This window comes from Pseudophryne corroboree, chromosome 9 (assembly GCF_028390025.1).
Source record: "Pseudophryne corroboree isolate aPseCor3 chromosome 9, aPseCor3.hap2, whole genome shotgun sequence".
NCBI lineage: Eukaryota > Metazoa > Chordata > Amphibia > Anura > Myobatrachidae > Pseudophryne > Pseudophryne corroboree.
In genome coordinates this window covers 152,960,617-152,983,624 of record NC_086452.1, presented here as the reverse complement: position 1 = coordinate 152,983,624, position 23,008 = coordinate 152,960,617, and the positions used below count along the sequence as shown (strand labels likewise).

At 45.3% G+C, this 23,008-nt stretch overlaps 1 protein-coding gene and 1 non-coding gene across 2 annotated transcripts in view; both read right to left on the bottom strand.

The window, feature by feature from the left end:
• Window positions 1-23,008, bottom strand: part of ABCA4 (ATP binding cassette subfamily A member 4) — a 502,596-nt gene that overhangs the window by 158,014 nt on the left and 321,574 nt on the right. The window contains exons 32-36 of the mRNA XM_063941498.1: window positions 17,193-17,287; window positions 16,458-16,490; window positions 15,863-15,968; window positions 15,700-15,774; window positions 14,448-14,617 (exon numbers count right to left, since the gene is read on the bottom strand). Of these exons, the coding sequence (XP_063797568.1) occupies window positions 14,448-14,617; window positions 15,700-15,774; window positions 15,863-15,968; window positions 16,458-16,490; window positions 17,193-17,287 (479 nt within the window). The remainder of the gene's footprint in view (window positions 1-14,447; window positions 14,618-15,699; window positions 15,775-15,862; window positions 15,969-16,457; window positions 16,491-17,192; window positions 17,288-23,008) is intronic.
• Window positions 10,846-11,032, bottom strand: LOC134959266 (U2 spliceosomal RNA). The gene has a single exon (XR_010187328.1). It is a non-coding gene; the product is annotated as a U2 spliceosomal RNA (small nuclear RNA).

The following is a 23,008-nucleotide window of genomic DNA, read 5'->3' as shown; positions in this document are numbered from 1 at the left end:
TATATTATATATACCTGCAGTAGTGATATATATATATTTTTTTATATCATTATCATCTCTATACTAGCAGACGCACTACGGTAGTCCACGGCTGTAGCTACCTCTGTGTCGTCAGTCACTCGTCATCCATAAGTATACTAGTATCCATCCATCTCCATTGTTTACCTGAGGTGCCTTTTAGTTGTGCCTATTAAAATATGGAGAACAAAAATGTTGAGGTTCCAAAAATAGGGAAAGATCAAGATCCACTTCCACCTCGTGCTGAAGCTGCTGCCACTAGTCATGGCCGAGACGATGAAATTCCATCAACGTCGTCTGCCAAGGCCGATGCCCAATGTCATAGTACAGAGCATGTAAAATCCAAAACACAAAATATCAGTAAAAAAAGGACTCAAAAATCTAAAATAAAATCGTCGGAGGAGAAGCGTAAACTTGCCAATATGCCATTTACCACACGGAGTGGCAAGGAACGGCTGAGGCCCTGGCCTATGTTCATGGCTAGTGGTTCAGCTTCACATGAGGATGGAAGCACTCAGCCTCTCGCTAGAAAAATGAAAAGACTTAAGCTGGCAAAAGCACAGCAAAGAACTGTGCGTTCTTCGAAATCACAAATCCACAAGGAGAGTCCAATTATGTCGGTTGCGATGCCTGACCTTCCCAACACTGGACGTGAAGAGCATGCGCCTTCCACCATTTGCACGCCCCCTGCAAGTGCTGGAAGGAGCACCCGCAGTCCAGTTCCTGATAGTCAGATTGAAGATGTCAGTGTTGAAGTACACCAGGATGAGGAGGATATGGGTGTTGCTGGTGCTGGGGAGGAAATTGACAAGGAGGATTCTGATGGTGAGGTGGTTTGTTTAAGTCAGGCACCCGGGGAGACACCTGTTGTCCGTGGGAGGAATATGGCCATTGACATGCCTGGTGAAAATACCAAAAAAATCAGCTCTTCGGTGTGGAAGTATTTTAACAGAAATGCGGACAACAGGTGTCAAGCCGTGTGTTGCCTTTGTCAAGCTGTAATAAGTAGGGGTAAGGACGTTAACCACCTCGGAACATCCTCCCTTATACGTCACCTGCAGCGCATTCATCATAAGTCAGTGACAAGTTCAAAAACTTTGGGCGACAGCGGAAGCAGACCACTGACCAGTAAATCCCTTCCTCTTGTAACCAAGCTCACGCAAACCACCCCACCAACTCCCTCAGTGTCAATTTCCTCCTTCCCCAGGAATGCCAATAGTCCTGCAGGCCATGTCACTGGCAATTCTGACGAGTCCTCTCCTGCCTGGGATTCCTCCGATGCATCCTTGCGTGTAACGCCTACTGCTGCTGGCGCTGCTGTTGTTGCTGCTGGGAGTCGATGGTCATCCCAGAGGGGAAGTTGTAAGAACACTTTTACTACTTCCACCAATCAATTGACTGTCCAACAGTCCTTTGCGAGGAAGATGAAATATCACAGCAGTCATCCTGCTGCAAAGCGGATAACTGAGGCCTTGGCATCCTGGGCGGTGAGAAACGTGGTTCCGGTATCCATCATTACTGCAGAGCCAACTATAGACTTGATTGAGGTACTGTGTCCCCGGTACCAAATACCATCTAGGTTCCATTTCTCTAGGCAGGCGATACCGAAAATTTACACAGACCTCAGAAAAAGACTCACCAGTGTCCTAAAAAATGCAGTTGTACCCAATGTCCACTTAACCACGGACATGTGGACAAGTGGAGCAGGGCAGACTCAGGACTATATGACTGTGACAGCCCACTGGGTAGATGTATTGACTCCCGCCGCAAGAACAGCAGCGGCGGCACCAGTAGCAGCATCTCGCAAACGCCAACTCTTTCCTAGGCAGGCTACGCTTTGTATCACCGCTTTCCAGAATACGCACACAGCTAAAAACCTGTTACGGCAACTGAGGAAGATCATCGCAAAATGGCTTACCCCAATTGGACTCTCCTGTGGATTTGTGGCATCGGACAACGCCAGCAATATTGTGTGTGCATTAAATATGGGCAAATTCCAGCACGTCCCATGTTTTGCACATACCTTGAATTTGGTGGTGCAGAATTATTTAAAAAACGAGAGGGGCGTGCAAGAGATGCTGTCGGTGGCCAGAAGAATTGCGGGACACTTTCGGCGTACAGGCACCACGTACAGAAGACTGGAGCAACACCAAAAACGCCTGAACCTGCCCTGCCATCATCTGAAGCAAGAAGTGGTAACGAGGTGGAATTCAACCCTCTATATGCTTCAGAGGTTGGAGGAGCAGCAAAAGGCCATTCAAGCCTATACAACTGACCACGATATAGGAGGTGGAATGCACCTGTCTCAAGCGCAGTGGAGAATGATTTCAACGTTGTGCAAGGTTCTGCAAACTTTTGAACTTGCCACACGTGAAGTCAGTTCAGACACTGCCAGCCTGAGTCAGGTCATTCCCCTCATCAGGCTTTTGCAGAAGAAGCTGGAGACATTGAAGGAGGAGCTAACACTGATCGATTCCGCTAGGGATGTGGGACTTGTGGATGGAGCCCTTAATTCGCTTAACAAGGATTCACGGGTGGTCAATCTGTTGAAATCAGAGCACTACATTTTGGCCACCGTGCTCGATCCTAGATTTAAAACCTACGTTGTATCTCTCTTTCCGGCAGACACAAGTCTGCAGGGGTTCAAAGAACTGCTGGTGAGAAAATTGTCAAGTCAAGCGGAACGCGACCTGTCAACATCTCCTCCTTCACATTCTCCCGCAACTGGGGGTGCGAGGAAAAGGCTCAGAATTCCGAGCCCACCCGCTGGCGGTGATGCAGGGCAGTCTGGAGCGACTGCTGATGCTGACATCTGGTCCGGACTGAAGGACCTCACAACGATTACGGACATGTCGTCTACTGGCACTGCATATGATTCTCTCTCCATTGAAAGAATGGTGGAAGATTATATGAATGACCGCATCCAAGTAGGCACGTCAGACAGTCCGTACGTATACTGGCAGGAAAAAGAGGCAATTTGGAGGCCCTTGCACAAACTGGCTTTATTCTACCTAAGTTGCCCTCCCACAAGTGTGTACTCCGAAAGAGTGTTTAGTGCCGCCGCTCACCTTGTCAGCAATCGGCGTACGAGGTTACTTCCAGAAAATGTGGAGAAGATGATGTTCATTAAAATGAATTATAATCAATTCCTCCATGGAGACATTCACCAGCAGCAATTGCCTCCACAAAGTACACAGGGAGCTGTGATGGTGGATTCCAGTGGGGACGAATTGATAATCTGTGAGGAGGGGGATGTACACGGTGATGAATCGGAGGATGATGATGAGGTGGACATCTTGCCTCTGTAGAGCCAGTTTGTGCAAGGAGAGATTAATTGCTTCTTTTTTGGTGGGGGTCCAAACCAACCCGTCATTTCAGTCACAGTCGTGTGGCAGACCCTGTCACTGAAATGATGGGTTGGTTAAAGTGTGCATGTCCTGTTTATACAACATAAGGGTGGGTGGGAGGGCCCAAGGACAATTCCATCTTGCACCTCTTTTTTCTTTCATTTTTGTTTGCGTCATGTGCTGTTTGGGGAGTGTTTTTTGGAAGGGCCATCCTGCGTGACACTGCAGTGCCACTCCTAGATGGGCCAGGTGTTTGTGTCGGCCACTAGGGTCGCTTATCTTAGTCACACAGCTACCTCATTGCGCCTCTTTTTTTTCTTCTTTGCGTCATGTGCTGTTTGGGGAGTATTTTTTGGAAGGGCCATCCTGCGTGACACTGCAGTGCCACTCCTAGATGGGCCAGGTGTTTGTGTCGGCCACTAGGGTCACTTATCTTAGTCACACAGCTACCTCATTGCGCCTCTTTTTCTTCTTCTTTGCGTCATGTGCTGTTTGGGGAGTATTTTTTGGAAGGGCCATCCGGCCTGACACTGCAGTGCCACTCCTAGATGGGCCAGGTGTTTGTGTCGGCCACTAGGGTCGCTGAGCTTAGTCACACAGCTACCTCATTGCGCCTCTTTTTTTCTTTGCTTCATGTGCTGTTTGGGGAGTGTTTTTTGGAAGGGCCATCCTGCGTGACACTGCAGTGCCACTCCTAGATGGGCCAGGTGTTTGTGTCGGCCACTTGGGTCGCTGAGCTTAGTCATCCAGCGACCTCGGTGCAAATTTTAGGACTAAAAATAATATTGTGAGGTGTGAGGTGTTCAGAATAGACTGAAAATGAGTGGAAATTATGGTTATTGAGGTTAATAATACTTTGGGATCAAAATGACCCCCAAATTCTATGATTTAAGCTGTTTTTTAGGGTTTTTTGAAAAAAAACACCGGAATCCAAAACACACCCGAATCCGACAAAAAAAAAAATCGGTGAGGTTTTGCCAAAACGCGTTCGAACCCAAAACACGGCCACGGAACCGAACCCAAAACCAAAACACAAAACCCGAAAAATTTCCGGTGCACATCTCTAGACTTTTTGATAGCACTACTCACCCATGCAGGAACGATGGTTGTGTCTACGATTCGCAGGATCCTTAAGGGCTGCCGTGTCAGGAGACGGTAAAGCCACCTTTTTAGACAACCGTGATAGAGCCTTGTCCACAATGGGGGATGACTCCCACTTTTCTCTATCCCCAGAGGGGAACGGCTACGCCACCTGAATCCTTTTGGGAATCAGAAACTTTTTGTCAGGATTTTCCCACATTTTTTCTAACAGAGTATTCAGTTCATGAGAGGGAGTAAACGTTACCTCAGGTTTCTTTCCCTTATACATACAGACCCTAGTATCAAGAACCGCAGGGTCTTCAGTGATATGTAACACGTCTTTTATTGCCACAATCATGTACTGAATGTTCTTTGCCAATTTTGGGTCTAATCTGGCATCACTATAGTCGACACTGGAGTCAGTGTCTGTGTCGGTATCTGTGTCTGCCAACTGAGCAAAGGAACGTTTTTGTGACCCCGATGGGGTCTGAACCTGTGATAACACATCCTCCACAGATTTCTTCCATGCCTGGTTCTGAGAATCAGATCTATCTAATCTCTTATTAATAAGAGCCACATTAGCATTCAAGGCATTCAACACATTTACCCAATCTGGAGTCTGCGGTGCCGACAGGGTCACTCCCACAGCCGTTTCTGCCCCTAACACAGTCTCCTCCTGGGAAGAGCACTCCGCCTCAGACATGCCGGCACACGCGTACCGACACCTACAGACACACTGGGCAAAGGGGAGACAGACCCACAGTAAAGCCTGTCAGAGAAACAGAGAGGGAGTTTGCCAGCTCACACCCCAGCGCTCAATCCCGGTTCTGAAACGTTAATATAAAGCCTCAGACCCTGCAGCGCTTTTATAATACTTATATTTGCACCAAATCAACTGTGCCCCCCCCCCCCCCCCCCCCGTTTTGCACCCAGTCACCTGTACAGCAGTGTTGAGGAAGGTCCAGCATCTCTGCAGCTCAGAGAAGAGAAAATGGCGCTGATGAGAGCTGTGAGGGCTAAGCCCCGCCCCCTCAATGGCGCGCTTTAGCCCCGCTATTTTTAAATATAAACACACTGGCGGGGGTTAGGATTTTGTGCCTAGGTACTTAAAATCCACTTTGCCAGCCTTAATGAGGATTTTTATGCTGCCCAGGGCGCCCCCCTGCGCCATGCACCCTGTAGTGCCGCTGTGTGTGGGAGCATGGCGTGCAGCGCGATCGCTGTGTGGTACCTCAGGAGCCGTCACTTTAGTCTTTTTTCTTCCTCTACTCACCTGTCTTCTGACTTCTGGCTCTGCAAGGGGGGTGACGGCGGGCTCTGGGAGTGAAGCCCTAGGCGTACCTAGTGTTCCACACCCTCAGGAGCTAATGGTGTCCTGTAGCCAAGAAGTAGAGCCTTTAAACTCACTAGAAGTAGGTCTGACTTCTCTCCCCTAAGTCCCACGATGCAGGGAGAGTATTGCCAGTCGTCCTCCCTGAAAATAAAAAACCTAACATAAAGTCTTTTCAGAGAAACTCAGTAGAGCTCCTCCAAGTCCATCCAGTCTGCCTGGGCACAATTCTAAAACTGGAGTCTGGAGGAGGGGCATAGAGGGAGGAGCCAGGTCACACCCCTTAAAAGTCTTAAAGTGCCCATGTCTCCTGCGGATCCCGTCTATACCCCATGGTTCTTGAAGTGTCCCCAGCATCCTCTAGGACGTATGTATAAAAAAGGGAATGTATAAAAAAATTGCGTATGATTCGCACCCTACAGAAAACAAGCCCATAAGTCATTAGAGAGACTACATCCAATTTATGGGTGTAACAGGATACATGGCTTCCACTGGAGATAGGGAACTTTAAATTTGGCTCTAAAAATCAAAGCTCCTTCTCCTTTACAATCCCACATCCTGCTGGGAAACTGTTATTTTCTACTAAAGCCCCACAGCAGTGGCGGAACTAGCGAGCGGTGGGCCCAGGTGCAACAAAATGCTTTGGGCCCCCCCCTTCTCATGCCGTCAAAGTCCACCCCCTCAACCCCAACTCCAAATTAGGGATTCTTTGCATGTCCCCGTATTATATAATATACAGCGGCAGCCGGTACTCACATACAGAAACAGCCTGCTCCGGTGCCCAGGTCGGTGAATGCATATAAGTCCAGGAAATGAGCGGCACTCGGCGACAAGAGCTATTTCAATAAAGCAGCATATATTAGTCCGAAGACTGTCAAAGTTTCGGAGCCTGTAGCTCCGTTGTCAGGAAACACAATTGTTGACAGTCTGCAGACTAATATATGCTGCTTTATTGAAATAACTTTTGTCTCCGAGTGCTGCTCATTTCCTGGACTTGTGTGTGTGTGTGTGTGTGTGTGTGTGTGTGTGTGTGTGTGTGTATGTGTGTATATATATATATATATATATATATATATATATATAGATAGATAGATATATTATTTAAAAAAGGGATTGCTGGCCACACAGGTATATGTGTATGTGTATGTGTATATATATATATATATATATATATATATATATATATATATATATATATATAGATAGATAGATAGATAGATAGATAGATAGATAGATAATATTCAGTGGCACTCAGGGATGCAAAGTACAGTATGACATAACAAGGTAGAGATACACATACAGATGGGATCCGTTCAGGTTTAGTATGTGGATGTGTCCCAAGATTTAGGATGTGGAGAGGGGGGTGATTATTTGGATGCAATGGGGGCACTGTGCTGGAGAGGATCTGGTGAGGGTGATCTGCTCAGGGCCAGGGAAATGGACACCTAGCAACAGTGCCGTAACTAGATATTTTAGCGCTGTGTGCAAGAAACGGCATCGGAACCCCACCCCCTGCATGCAAAACAGGGGCAGTGCGCGCTGTAGGCAGCCAGTCCCCCTTTTTACACATTACGGCAGACAGAATAGATAGATAGATAGATAGATAGATAGAAAGACAGATAGATAGATAGATAGAAAGAATAGATGATACTTACTGTCTCTCCACTGGCTCAGGCAGTCAGGCTTCTCGGTGCAGGCAGTCAGGCAGATCCCGGGCAGGCAGGGGAGGAGGAGGAGGTAGAAGGAGGAGGGAGCCACAGTAGTGCAATGTAATTGGTGGAGGCGCCGCTGCAGCTGTCCCTCTCCTTCCACATAGGCTGGCCACCGCCGCTGTGATGAGGGAAGCGCATCCCAGCATTCACAGCGGCAGCGGGCAGCCTATGTGGAAAGAGAGGGACAACTGCAGTGGCGCCTCCACCAATTACATTGCGCTGCTGCGGCTACAGAGTCCCCATCCCTCCTCCTCCTTCTCCCCGTGGTTACAGCGGCAGGCGGCATGTAATGAGTCAGTTTGGCTCATTACATGCCGCTGGCTTTGGGCCCCTTGACAGCGGTGGGCCCCAGTGCAAGGCACTGCTTGCACTGGTGGTAGTTCCGCCACTGCCCCACAGAACAAAGTCACATAGCATTAAATAGTAGAGTAAAAGGGTGGGTGTGGTATTCCCCAATGGACTCAGAGAAGAGGATTTTATGCATGTATAAAAATTCAATGAACTCTTCATCCATCTGGAGAATACTGGAACACTAACAGACATATTCAATTAGACGTGGGGTTTACTAATTATTGGTTGATTGAGACGTGGCCAGGGCAATTAAACAGCCTTTTCCCTGCACATAAAATCAGTGATTACCATGCAGAAACTGATTCTGCTTAAACAGCTGAATCAATGGGTTTTCCCCATGCGTGAAACCCGAATTGTGCTTTTTCTTGCAGATTTTTCCTTGCAGCTCCTGAAGCTGTGAGGATAAGTACATCATCAAGGATTTACGCTCAGGTGAATCCCTGCTAATTTAATTTTGCTGCCCCTGTAATTAGCCTAACTGAATTTATGAATGTGTGGACCAAAAAACATTTAGCCATCCTCTACAGGGGATGCGGTCAAGATCCCGCTGGATGGAATCCCGGTGGACGAAATACCGACACCGGGATCCCGACCGGCACAATCATGACATATTCTCCCTCTGTGGGTGTCCACGACACCCATAGAGGGAGAAAAAAATTAGTGTGCCGAGCGTAGCGAGGCACCGTGCCCGCAGTGTGGCGAGCGCAGCGAGCCCGCAAGGGGCTGTGTTGCGCTCGCCCCCCTGTCGGGATTGTGCCAGTCGGGATCCCGGTGTCGGTATTCCGACCGCCGGGATCCCATCCGGCGGGATTTCATACTGATCCCTCTACAGCAGCTCAGCTGAGGCTCAATGCTGAAAAGACTAAAAGGCACTTTCTGGTCTGGTAGAATTTCATTTCAGGACCAAGTTGCCCTTTTCCTTTGTAAGTCTGGCATATTGTAAAAGTAATCCACCGAGTAATGGTATGCTTTGATGCTGAACAACCTTCTTTGTGGTCTTCAGTGAAAAAGCAGGTCATCAATCCTGCACATCTCACAGGTCCTATGTACATTAGACCACAAGACCCTAAAAACATTGACGGGGAAGAGATCCCTCTTCCGCTGGACACATAACCTGGTCAAAACTATACGCGCAATATCCTAGTTGAAATGGAACCAAAAAACAGCCATGAAAGATGAGATATGGAGACCAACAACACAAAACCCCAAGCTTCAAAGTCTCCGTACTGTGGAGAAAGCTAAATAAAAAATGTCTTCAAGTAAAAAACCTAAACTGCTGAATACAAAAGTTCAAAAGGAGGGAGCTGAAAGGCTGTAACCAGCTACTGGTGGAATGTGTAGAGGTTACACGACTTTATCACTGACTGTAACAAAATCAGTTTTTCTTGTCGTTTTCTCTGAAATAAAAACAAAAATGTGGAAACCTGAACCTTCAGGGAACGATGCCTCAATCTTCTATAGGGACCATCCTGCATGAATAACAATAGATCTTACTACAAGGTGATATTAATTTTCCACACAATCTGCTATATTTTGGCTGAAAACAGGCTTTCTAGCTTGTTTTGAATAACCCAGTCAAAGGAGAATTGCAGATCAGGACTTCAGCAAGCACGCCATTAAAAACCAACCACTTTATGCCTTGATAAAGAAAATATAGGATTTTACCGATAAATACCTTTCTCCAAATCCATAGAGGACACTGGAGCATAGACAATGAGGTATAGACGGTGGATAAGTGGTGGACAAGACGGTGGAGCCTGGCACTTCCCCTCTACTCCCTTCAAGCCCTGTATCGATAAACCAAGCCCAAGAGGAGAAGGAGAGCAGAGACAATAGAGGAAGGAGAGAAAGGAAGGAGGAGGAACCAACTAAGCTAAAAGTCCAAAGACTGAACAACGAGAAAAAACTGGCAATGCAGCAGATAGCCAACTGCAAGGGCCAGGGAATATGGCCATAAGGAACAGCGCCAGGACGATGTTAAGTGTCCCCTATGGAATTGGAGAAAGGGGATCAAAATCCTATTTTCTCCTTCATCTGCTAGGGAACACTTGAGCATAGACAATTGGGACTTCCTAAAGCTGACCTCCCGAGTGGGAAGGTACTGAGAAAACAGTAGAAACCTAAGACCATACTGAACAGTGGTCGCAAGGCAGGAGACAGTGGTCACCAAGGAAACCACATGCTAAATTCTGACCAACAGACAGGGAAGTATCCAACACCTATGATAACAGGGGAAGTTGAACCAAAGAAGGGAGCAGAAACACCCTGGCCTAAAGGGATGGTATCGGGATCCCAGCGATTGGGATGCCAGTTGTCAAGATGCACAGGATCCCGACACCTGTTTGGCAAGATTTCTAATCCCCAACCCCCCTAACACTAACCCTCTGTATCCGCAGCCTGACTGTAACCCCGCCCCCTTGAGCCTAACCCTCCCCAGTGATGCCTATTCTAAAGCCCCTATCCCCGCAGTTCCAACTGCTGGGATCCTGACTGGATCCAAGACCAAGAATAGACCACAGAAAAAAATTGAAAAGTCAAAGCACCCCACCTGGCAGCCCACTAGAGCCCCTCGGAATGCCCAGAATGAGCAGAGTCAGAACAAGGGAAAACCGACAAGTGAGTACACTGACAGAGAAGAGCTAGATGTTTTGAAAGGGGACCACAGAGGAGTAGGCCAGCTTCGGCTGGAGGAATGATAGAGCACAAACAATCAATCTGATATGCGCATATGGAAGCAGTCCAAGAGATACGCAAAGAGAGCCAACCACATTCAGAGATGGTGAAAAAGCATAGTCAGCCGACCAACAGAAAATATAATGTATTGAGGAGTGTGGAAGGCAGGAGCCAGCAGTGGCCATCTGCAGAAAGCGTGTGAATCTCAGCCCAACCATTTTGGAAGGGATAGTGACAGGACAAAGCACCAACCCCTAACACCTACCTCTAACAAAAGACCTGTCTGTCATGACAATCATGGAGATCCACCAAGACTAGGAAGTCCAACAATCGAGTTTTGTGTACCGGTCCTAGAAGCACTGCAATACCAGGTCAAGACGTGGAGTGGTAAGAGAAAGCTCTTTTTCCATCTCCTTGTTCTAAAAGCCATTAATAATAAATGGACCCCAGAGAGGGGGCCTATCAGATAATAAAACGATAAGAACAGATACTACCCTGATTTTAGCCAAAGACCAAGTGGTGATGGACAGCTACCAGCTGCATGAGCAACCTAGCTGAAGACCAGCATATTACTCCCTCATCGACTGACCTGAATCAAAAGAAAAAGAACTGCTGGGAGAACACTGTGCTGAAGGAAACATAGCCTAAACAGGCATCCTGGAACAAAACGTTCCAGCTGTCATGATAACAACAACAGGCTGTTTGCAAGAAGATACCGAAAGATCTAGTACAAAGCTCAGGAACCAGAGCTTGAAGAAGTACTGCTATGATTTAAGGGATACATTTGTAATCTGGGACCATTGGACACCTAGGAGTTTCTGCTGCATAGGAGAGTTCTGCTGTATAAGGACATAATATTACTGCCTATGGGCGCTCTCGTCCGGTCAAAAGAACATGAAGATCTCACTCTGACCCAAAACTGCATCCGCAGAAGAAATGTAAATCTGAGCCACTGTGGCCTACAAGAGTGGAACAAGTGGACAACATGCCCTGGAACATTAGCAAAAAGGTGTTCTAGAAGGTAATCCAAGAGAGAACCTAGGGTGAGACGTAAAAATCTCCTGATAGAAGAATTAAAAAAAAGGTCTGGAAACAGCTCTCTGTGCACCCAGCTCCTTGAGGCATTAATCTAAACTGGGCTTGGAGGGATATAGAGGCGGAGGAACCAGCTACTCTCCTTCAAAATTAAAGTGCAAAGCTACAATTATCCACACGTTTATACCCCATTGTCTATGCTTCAGTGTCTTGAAGTGGATGAAGGAGAAACTCCCTGATTAACGGGTCATGAAAGTACCAAAAAGACCAACATGGCTTCTGACAATGATGTAGAAGCACTCAACTTTGTGATTCAATAGAAATGCCATTTTTAGATATCTGCTTGTGCCCAGTTTTCTGCTTTCCAGTTGTACAGACCTGTAATAGCTAGACACTGAAGCTCTGTCCATTACATGATTTCGATGGTCTCAAGGGAAGTATTGGTGCCTTTCTGATGACTGAGGTATGCCACAGTCATGGCATTATCTGACTGAATCCTTATGTACCATCCTTACAAAAGATGATGTCCTCTCACTAGAACCCTGAATACAGCGCTCAAAAACAAGTACAGTACCAAAATATTTATCAAGAATTTTTACTCCTCCCGAGTCTAAATTGGCACAGAGACTTGGGAGGTTAGAGTCCACAATCACAATGGTCTAATCCCAAAAGGGGAAGGGGTGACCCCTGTTGAGGTTGTCAACTGGTAATGACAATGTAGCAGTGTATGCTCTTCTGGAGGTAGCCTGATGATCAAATGCTGGTGGTAATTAACGAAAAATGGGAACAGCTTTGCGTTTTAAAATGCTGCTGGTTCTTGGAGTAGAAGAGTACATCAAAATCTCTTAAAGCTGGAACTGGAAAAGAAATGGTAAACCAGAACTCGCTATTTGTATGAGTACAGCAAAGAAAGAATCCCACGTAGTCTAAGGGTTTTCTTACTATCCTTTAGACAAACACAGAGTACTTCTATCTCGCATACATGTAAAGGTATCTTTTTCAGATCAAAACATCAGCTCTGTGAGACCCGGTCTCCCTTTGTAAAGACACTTACATTTGTGCCACGCGTACACGTATAGGTATCTTTCTTCACCCCCATTGTAACGTCAGGTAAGTGGGTTCCAACTAGGGTCAGCAAACGGAAATCCAAAATAAAGTTTTTAATACATTTATAAAAAAAAACATAAAAGGACTTAGAAAAAATCTCCATGTAATCTACAAGTAATTTTCAAGGTGATCAGTGTCAAAATACCGGAAACTGTTAGAATGGTGCGGCTGTCACCATAATTGCCTGCAGACACTCTGACCTCCTCTCCACTGCCTTACTGACACAAGATGAAGAAAAAATGTGTCTAAGGGATGTTCCTGCTGTTAGGTAAATAATCCTACTGACCTTTTTCATGATATCTCTTAGTTCTTCAGCATGTGGAAACATAAAGGCGGAAGTCTTAGAAGGTTGTGCTATAGAATCATACACCTTAGTTGGTGACTCTCCCTCACATGGAAGAGGATTTAGGGATTTGCAACCAATATGAGACCTGGAACTTTCTAGAAGGTCTGACCCTTACAGTACTTTGCAAAATAGGTGCAATGAGAAGAGGAGAAGATAATCTTCTGTTTTGACTCTTAAACTGAGAATTGTCTGACACAGTCAATTCCTTTTCAGAAAATGTAGTATCTGCTAGATGACTTCCATATAAATTCTTGCAAAAGATGAGAAAATCTCCAGGTCCGAACCTACTGCCACTTCAGTGGAGCAGGAGTATAGCGCTTTTCCAGGAAAGATGAGAAAGGTTTTGCACCGACTTTGGGGGTAATTCCAAGTTGATCGCAGTAGGAATTTTGTTAGCAGTTGGGCAAAACCATGTGCACTGCAGGGGAGGCAGATTTAACATGTGCAGAGAGAGTTAGATTTGGGTGTGGTGTCTTCAATCTGCAATCTAATTTGCAGTGTAAAAATAAAGCAGCCAGTATTTACCCTGCACAGAAACAAAATAACCCACCCAAATCTAACTCTTTCTGCACATGTTATATCTGCCTCCCCTGCAGTGCACATGGTTTTGGCCAACTGCTAACAAAATTCCTAATGCGATCAACTTGGAATTACCCCCTTTGTCTTTTGGCCAAGCTGGCTTGTCCTCACTAGTGGAGTAGATGCAAGGCCAAAGGTCATGTGCTACAAAGGGAGGGTAGGTCCCAGCTCAGAATCCAGAGGAAAATGGAAAGCTATAAAAGCTCTGAAATATTCCAGTTCAATTAATTACCCAGGCAGGTTCAGCCATTACAATGGAACTGCTGGTTCTCAGCCTCACATTCTGCACATAAGTCATCAATCCCTGAGTGGCCACAAGATAATTTTGAGTGGCACCTCTAACAAATTCATATATTACAGATATCCCCTCCCCAAGCTAAGCTATGGTGGTACTCTCTTTATCAGTAAAGTCAGGAACGTAAGGGGAGATACTGTAGGACGGACACCTGCAGTGCACAAAGACAAGTTGATTGGGGGCTGCAATGCAGAAACAGAGCTCAAAGCAAAGTGACTGAAGAATTCCAGTAACAAATAACCCCCAACGCTGTACTCACTAAAGAAAGAGAAATCGGCTGGCAGATGTTTGCTTTTCACTCATGTTTTGACGTGATTGGAATTCTGCAGCCTCTATTGGCCCTATTAGTCTGTTGTCAGGTGATTCGAGATAAGGCCCACATTAAGGTGAGCTAATAGCTCAATCTACTATTTTCTCATCTCCATAAACCTGTTATGACACTTTATTTACACCCAATAAAATTACAATCTTCTCTGCAGAGAGCTGTAAATAGCATATGAAGCATCGATGGAGAATCAGAATGGTGAGTTAACAATAGTACTAGACAGCACACCCTTCCCAGCTATCTGCTTACACTGTGACCTCAGACAGCTGATCTTTGGTGAGATTGAGTGGATGGTTCATTGTAGTTATACCAAACTCTTCAGGGTCTGTTTCTTCCCCTAGGTTGGCTCGGAGAATAGCATTGTTGGCAACGTTGATGAAGATAGCCATAGCATGCCAGCCTTTATTATTAAACCAAACCTAAAGAAATAAAAACAACGTTATAGTAATATATGTATGTATAACATAGTTGTATTTTCTGACCCCCTCCATAACAAATAATATATTATAAGCTACATCTTTGGCATGCTTATACAAAATCACTCTGTGCATAGATAAATAGAACATGGACACTAGAAATTTGGTATTATGAGTATTTCAAAAGCACTCCATTTTAAATTAAGAGAAAATATAATTGTACTGCAAGGATTTCCATGTCACTTGCATCCCTGCCACTTGCAGAAGAGGGAAAGGTTAAATTCTGTGTTTTTTTTTTTTGTTTTTTTTTTGTTTTTGGGGGGGGGGAGGGGTTGTAGAACTGAGATATCTTGTAGGATGTAAATTTCTGAGGTTACTCTCATGTTGTCTTTCAAAATCAATACCTACCTTCCCTAAATTCCAGATTCTGAGGGACAATCACAATTTGAGGGAAAATCGCAAGTTCGGCATGTTTGTTCCAGCTTGAGGAGAGTTGGGAGACATATCACTGGTGAGCAGGTGCAGTGTGCGCCAAAGATAAGTGTCCCTAATGTGTAGAAGTTCCAAGGTATCCTTTATTGGTGAAGAATAGGAGATGGCATAGTGCTAGACACACCTTCCGGGACGCCAAGATGGGAGATCAGGTATAGGTGTGACAATGGACTGCATGAGTGGAATAGCTGTGTTTACTGTGATGGTGTGACTGTGCCCTCCATAGGACTGAACACCAAAACTGGGCATAGCCTTGAACCCTCCAGAATCTACATCACCTCAGTACCTAGGCCCCTCCGATGTCTCGGTGGTCCTGCATGCACCTGGGACATGATCATACCCATTATAGCACGGTCACACATGTTTATAAACATACTATTCCAGTGTTAAACTGACCCCTTCCTGGTCCAAACGTAGGACACCGGCAACAGATAAACTTTTGTAGGTTTGATTTCCTGTGTGATTTTGTGTAGATGGATGCTGTTTTTCAAACCTACAGTATATTAATAATCTTTGCCCTAGTTTAGTGAAGCCCTTAATCCTGCTTTTAATAATTCATGGCAGATCCCAGAATTAACATATGGACTTTGCACCTTGATGTTGTTTTCAGTTTCCAAGTTTCTAAGAAAAGTCTGAAGTTCTTGTGATATGGACTTTGTAACGGAACCCTGCCAAAAAAAAAAAAAAAAGAATCATGACAAAGAATTTTGATAACGTGTTTGCTCCGTTTAACCACCATCTGCAGAATATACTCACTCCTGACACATTGGTTATGTGACCCAGGTGACTGAAAAATTCTGCAATGTCTTCTCCTTGTACCTCAAGAATGGGGAGCTTTGCTCCAACAGAAATACCACCATATCTGCAGGAAATAGAGAGAAAGAGAACAAATATTTACACTCCACACTATGAAGTATGCATTCAATCTGAAAGCAGTGGCTCCGAGAGGGTAAAAGGGGGGAGGAGGGTACGGATTACCCAAGCCCAAGCATGTCTATGGGGCCCAAGCTGCTAAGGGAGTTATGGCCTCTCTAGTACTGAGATGACGGCTTTAATTAGATTAAAGTGCATATCTGGTTAAGAGTGTTTCATCTACACTGAGTACGCTTAGATAGTATTACAGTGTGCACAAAGCCACATTACTGCTTCTAAAATCAGATTGTAAAATTACCAGAAGCTACTTATTAAGCAGCTAGTTCTTTATGGTTACCAGTAGAGGTCACTTTAATGCATTACATGTTATTAGCGCAGCACAACAACTGACAGTGCTACGAACGTGTTTGCTAAAGAACAGAGGTTGGATTTTACTTGTGGAAGTTTCTGGGTACTCATATTATTATCTGGCACTTACCTTTGTTCGTTGACCCAGTACTTGGTCTTCATACTAGAACAGAGCGATACACACATTTATTTTATTCACTCATTCAATTTATGAATCTGTACAAACAGTATTTCCAGTTGCTGTTATACCATATAGATTCTATATATTTTTAGACAGTGACTGATGTGTCCTTGGAATATCCTGTTATTAATTACTTACAAAAAGAAAGAAATGCATTTTGCATTATTGGCCTTTAATTGATACTGTTATTAGGCTTTCTCAAATGGTTTAAAGCTTAATATAGTTTAGGTTCCACATAGAGATGCTTGTATACAGTGCATGTTAGTGATTGATCAGTAGACTAGAACTAACTTTACAAGCATTGGTCATATGTATGCAAATTCATTCTATTTCCATCAGAACATTTCCTGAAACAACTACTGTCTTATCAGCCATGTACATAATGAAAGGAAATAATCAGCTCAACTCTACCCAAGGTCACATTTAAGATGGAATATATTAGTTTGTACAAACATTTGATAAAATCCCTGAGGTAATAACCGGCCAATAAGCATGTGTCCATTCCAGATAACTTTCTGTGGCAACATTCATGGTTGTGTAAATTATTAACTAAGAACACATATTATACACATTCACAAAAAAATGTCTGTACCAAATATTTGGTATAATTTACTAGACAGGTAACTGGATAATTTACTACAATAAGAAAGAACATTAATCTGTCAAAACGAATGTTCACTGCACCTGCTTCTTATCAGACTGGGGTAGGTTTTGAGGAGATAATCTGAAATATTTCGTCCTGTGAGGTCCTGGAGAATCTCAGAGCTTGGTTGGATCCTCTGAGAATATAAAACATACCAATAAATATTTATCCCTTGAACTAAATCGCATGGCATTTTCCGGCCATTTACTAATATGATTTACTGTATTAGTTGAAGATAGTGAGCCTGGCCAAAAGCACACGTAGCAGCATCTAATGGCGACTTTATGCAAATACCAATACAAACTCCTTCTCTTGTGTACATCTGTTCAGCTGAATGTGCAAGAATGCCGTGTGCTGCCACTGCACTCTGGATGCAGCACTCAGCATCAGTACTTAATCCTGCATGAGACTGCCCCCCTAGACTGTGAAACTAGCCAATGGGTGTCTGGTGGCAGGTTTATACAGGAAGGAGAAGCTGAGTGCTATGTCCTGAGTGCCAGTGGCGTAACAAGAAATTTTTCTCCCCCAAGCCAAAAAAATCCTTCGGCGCCCCCCCCCCCCCCCCCCATACCCCCCATAATTGTCACTAGTAAAGGGACAAATATGCGCGCGCCGCCAAAAAGGGTGTGTGGCTTCGTTGAAATGGGCGTGGCTTCGCGTAAAGGGGCGTGGCATTGCAGGAAAAGACTACCTTATACCCCAGTTTTGCAACCTGCACGCCCAGACGTTAGCCACCACAGGAAAGAAAAATAATCCTGATTCATGCCCCTTACATTATTTGTCATTTTTCCTCCTTATAGTAATGCCCAGTATACATTATGCCACATACTGCAATGGCCTTAGCCATTATTCCACACACAATAATGCACATGACACAATATGCACACACTGTAATGCCTGTGACACATTATGCCACACACCGTAATGCCTGTGACACATTATGACAGGAATCGCAATGCCCGTTATACATTATGCTACACACTGCAATGCCCCTGATACATTATAGCACATACAATGTCTGTGACACAGTATGACACACACCGCAATGACCCTGAAACATTATACCACATACCACAATGCCCGTGATATAGTATACAACACACCGTAATGCCTGACACATTATGACACACACCGCAATGTCCGTGATACATTATGCCACACACCGTAATGCCCATTACACATTAAGTTCTACAGTAAGGCTTCTAATTACTTTTAAATTACCTGCTCGTTGCCAGGGGTTTCATGCTCTTGGTTCCATGCACGGTGCCAGGGGTTTTCATGCTTAGGGTGTCATGCTCGTTGCCAGGGGTTTCATGCACTGGGTGTCATGCTCGTTGCCAGCGGTTTCATGCTCTTGGTTCCATGCACGGTGCCAGGGGTTTTCATGCTCAGGGTGTCATGCTCGTTGCCAGGGGTTTCATGCACTGGGTGTCAGGCTTGTTGCCAGGGGTTTCATGCACTGGGTGTCATGCTCGTTGCTAGGGGGTAGTGCTTGTTGCTAGGGCCGTGCTCCCAGTGCCACATATGCCCCCAGTGCCAGATATTCCCCATTAGTCCCAGGTATATGCCCCCAGTGCCAGATATTCCCCCACAGTGCCAGGTACATGCCCCCAGTGCCACATATACCCCCCCAGTGCCACATATGCCCCCTCAGTGCCACATATACCCCCCCAGTGCCACATATGCCCCCTCAGTGCCTGCTCCCCACAGTGCCAAATATTCCCCCACAGTGCCACATATGCCCCCTCAGTGCCTGCTCCCCCCAGTGCCAGATATTCCCCCCACAGTGCCAGGTATATGCCCCAGGTGCCAGATATTCCCCCACAGTGCCACACATGCCCCCTCAGTGCCTGCTCCCCCCAGTGCCAAATATTCCCCCACAGTGCCAGGTATATGCCCCCAGTGCCAGATATTCCCCCACAGTGCCAGGTATATGCCCCCAGTGCCAGATATTCCCCCACAGTGCCAGGTATATGCCCCCAGTGCCAGATATTCCCCCACAGTGCCAGGTATATGCCCCCAGTGCCAGATATTCCCCCACAGTGCCAGGTATATGCCCCCAGTGCCAGATATTCCCCTACAGTGCCAGGTATATGCCCCCAGTGCCAGATATTCCCCCACAGTGCCTGCTCCCCCACCCCCCGCTCCTTTGTGTTGGAGGGACACGGAGCGCATAGCGCGCCTCTCCTGTGTCCCTCCTGGCTCTCCAGCCGGTCTAATAAAGGAAGTGCCGGTTCGTGAGCCAATCAGAGCTCACGAACGACACTTCCTTTATTAGACCGGCCGGGGGAGAGCCAGGGAGGGACACAGGAGAGGCGCGCGATGTGCGCTCTGTGTCCCTCCTTACAGCAGCAGAGGGAAAGAGACCGCAGATTGACATGCGGACGCTCGTCCGCATGTCAATCTGTGCAAAGTCAGTGGCGCCCCCGCAGCCCCTCGCCCCCAAGCCACCGCGAGGACTGCGGGGGCAGTAGTTACGCCACTGCTGAGTGCAATCATAGCTTTGATACACACATCACTGCTGATGCCCGTGGTCAGGCAGCCATCACACATATTACATACAACATGAAAAGGTACAGTTTGTTTATAATCGAGATGTGTACGTTCAGCTATACCAAGATTTATTCGGATCTCAAAATGGCATCTAATTGGTTCTGCGGCTGTCACATATTATGGAAAACCAAGAAAAATCTGTATAAATCCAAACTTCCGCTAATTTTGCATTAAAAACCCGCACATCTTTAGTTTATATGTTATAACTATCCCCCCCATGCTATGTGTGTGGTTTGCGCTGCAGCACACATCAGCCACCACTTAGTAATATTAATTGTGTTATATGATTTTAAAATGGTTCCGTTTTTGTCCTAGCAATTGATTTTCAATAGCAAAATAACCAACTCCCTAATATCAAAGAAATCTTTACAGTTTTTTTAAAGAATAGGGCCCATCCTGCTTTACTTCAAACTTTTTCCTTGGTTGTATTGATGCAGTGTATATTTGCTGTAAGATCTGGTATTTTTTGTGGAGTGTAGCCTATAGATTATAATGGCTTAAGCCATCTTCAGATGGTGTTTGCTATCTGAGCCAAGCTCCAGAATATGAAGAATTTCAGAGCTTGGTAAATCCACCACGAAAGCTGTTTTTGCGGTCCAAAACAAGGGATTGCACAGGCTCCCTGTAGATACATTTATGGGATACTTATTATTTGCAGGTGTTTTCGGGGGATGTCCTACAAATATCAATTAATAGTTTTTTTCATGGCAGAGAATATAATTGCGCCAAGATCAACTCAAGACAATTTCAGTGCAAAAGTTGGATTCATTGAGTTCAACTGTCATTACTGTTGCCATCTAGAGTCCTCAATTGGTGATTTCTACTGTCAGGCACACTGCTCGTGGCTCCATGACACTCATTACCTTTCTGGAATAGTCACACCTTGAGGCTGGCGGGAGAGTGGACAGAGCCTTATCATAAGGAGGACTTCCAGATCCCCAGCATGTGAGGCATGCATTCACGGCATGTAAAGCAGTTTTTTTCATTTCGGTCCCCCCACATAATTGACTAAGACCTAACCAGACCTAGTAAACCTTGCTAGTTAGTGTGACTAACTAGCTGTGGATCCTCTCTCCTGGGAATTCCTCTTCCTGTGTACTGATTCCTGGCTTGTGTTTTCTGGTTACTCTCTCGGGATATCCCCTATAATGTTTACCTGCCTTGTGAACCAGATCTCTACTATGGCTACTGACCACACTCCTTCTTAACCCATTGGCTACCACTGATCTGCCTTTCTGTACCTGATCTCTGGAGATGCAGTCAAAATATCGGCAGAATGCTGACACATTACAGAATTTTCTCCCTACCCCACCCCGCCAACAGCCTTCTCCTCCCACACTTTAACCCTAACCTCCCACAACTGCTGCAGCCTAACCCTAACCCCAGATTTTTGACTAGACATTTTGGTGCCCTATTTCAGAAAGAGAATTGATAAGTACAGGGGTTGGGGTTTGGCACTAGGGGGAGGGATAGGGTTAGGCTAAGGGGGTGGTTAGGGTTAGGCTGTGGGGAGGGGGAGGTATTAAGCTGCTGGAGGAGTGGCGTTAGAATTAGGCTCAAAATATGTATCGGGATGTGTCAGGAATCTCCCGATTGCCTGGAATTTGGTACCCAACCCGATCTCTGCTTTACTGCTTTACTGACTGCATAGTTCACTAGTGTATCACACCTCTGGAACTGTCCTGACTATGCTATGTGCCTGACCCTCTTCCTACTATCACTATTTGCCTATACATGTGCCATAACTGGAACTGTTTAGATTATGCTCTCTTTCTACAGCTATATGAAAACTCTTTTGTACAACCGCATCTTCATCATCTGTGTTGCACCTTCCCTCTACCACATCCCAACTCCTGCTAGTGGGGTTCTTCCTGAAGCATTAACTAAAGTAACTAAACTACCATAATTACACTATAGGCTCAGCCAGCAATTCAAGTGCTAAACTACCATAATTACACTATAGGCTCAGCCAGCAATTCTAGTGCTAAACTACCATAATTACACTATAGGCTCAGCCAGCAATTCAAGTGCTGCAAGGGCAAGTGGCAGCTACTGTACATGAATGAGAACAGGTAAAATGCAAATAGGCAATGCAATTACAGGCTCCAGGAATGGCAGCACTATTAAGAGATGCCATATTGACAGCTGCAAAGGGGATCACCAGTCAGCGACAGGTTTGTGCAAAGGATCCTTTCGCACGGGTGTTCACCAAACGCACTACATCCACCTCCCCTCTCCTACAACACTTCACTGGCTCCCCTTCCCTTTCAGAATCAAATTCAAACATCTCACACTCACAAAGCCCTCACCCACTCCTCTCCCACTTACATCTCTGACCTTATCTCCCAGTACTCTCCCACCCGTCATCTTCGCTCTGCTAATGCACACTGACTCTCCTGTCTTCTGATTACTTCCTCCCACTCCTATCTCCAAGATTTTTCATGTGCTGCTCCCTTTCTCTGGAATTTTTTTAGCTGTCCCCCCTCAGACTCGCCACCTCTCTACAGAACTTCAAACGGGCTCTTAAGACCCATTTCTTTACCAAACCCAGCCAAATCTCATCCTAACCCCCTGTCCCATGCTCGGTCTACCCCATCTGTGTCACCCCTGTCTGTCTACCCCTCCCCTTTAGAATGTAAGCTCTCACGAGCAGGGCCCTCTTCCCTCATGTGCTTATCCTTTTCTTACTTTAATAATCCTCAACTGCCCAAATCTCGCAGTTTTTGGCCACCTGGAACTTATCTCTGTCATTTACTGGTGTAGTTATGCTTAGTTACCCTGTACTTGTCCTATATTGTCTTCAACTGAAAGTCACTGTTTTCCTGTTTTGATTATGTGCATATGTACTCTGTAATTGGGCGCTGCGGAACCCTTGTGGCGCCATATAAATAAAGGATGATAATAATAATAATAATAATAATAATAATAATAATAATAATACTAATACAGGTTGAGTATCCCATATCCAAATATTCCGAAATACGGAATATTCCGAAATACGGACTTTTTTGAGTGAGACTGAGATAGTGAAACCTTTGTTTTTTGATGGCTCAATGTACACAAACTTTGTTTAATACACACAGTTATTAAAAATATTGTATTAAATGACCTTCAGGCTGTGTGTATAAGGTGTATATGAAACATAAATGAATTGTGTGAATGTAGATACACTTTGTTCAATGCACAAAGTTACAAAAAATATTGGCTAAAATTACATTCCGGCTGTGTGTATAAGGTGTATATGTAACATAAATGCATTCTGTGCTTAGATTTAGGTCCCATCACCATGATATCTCATTATGGG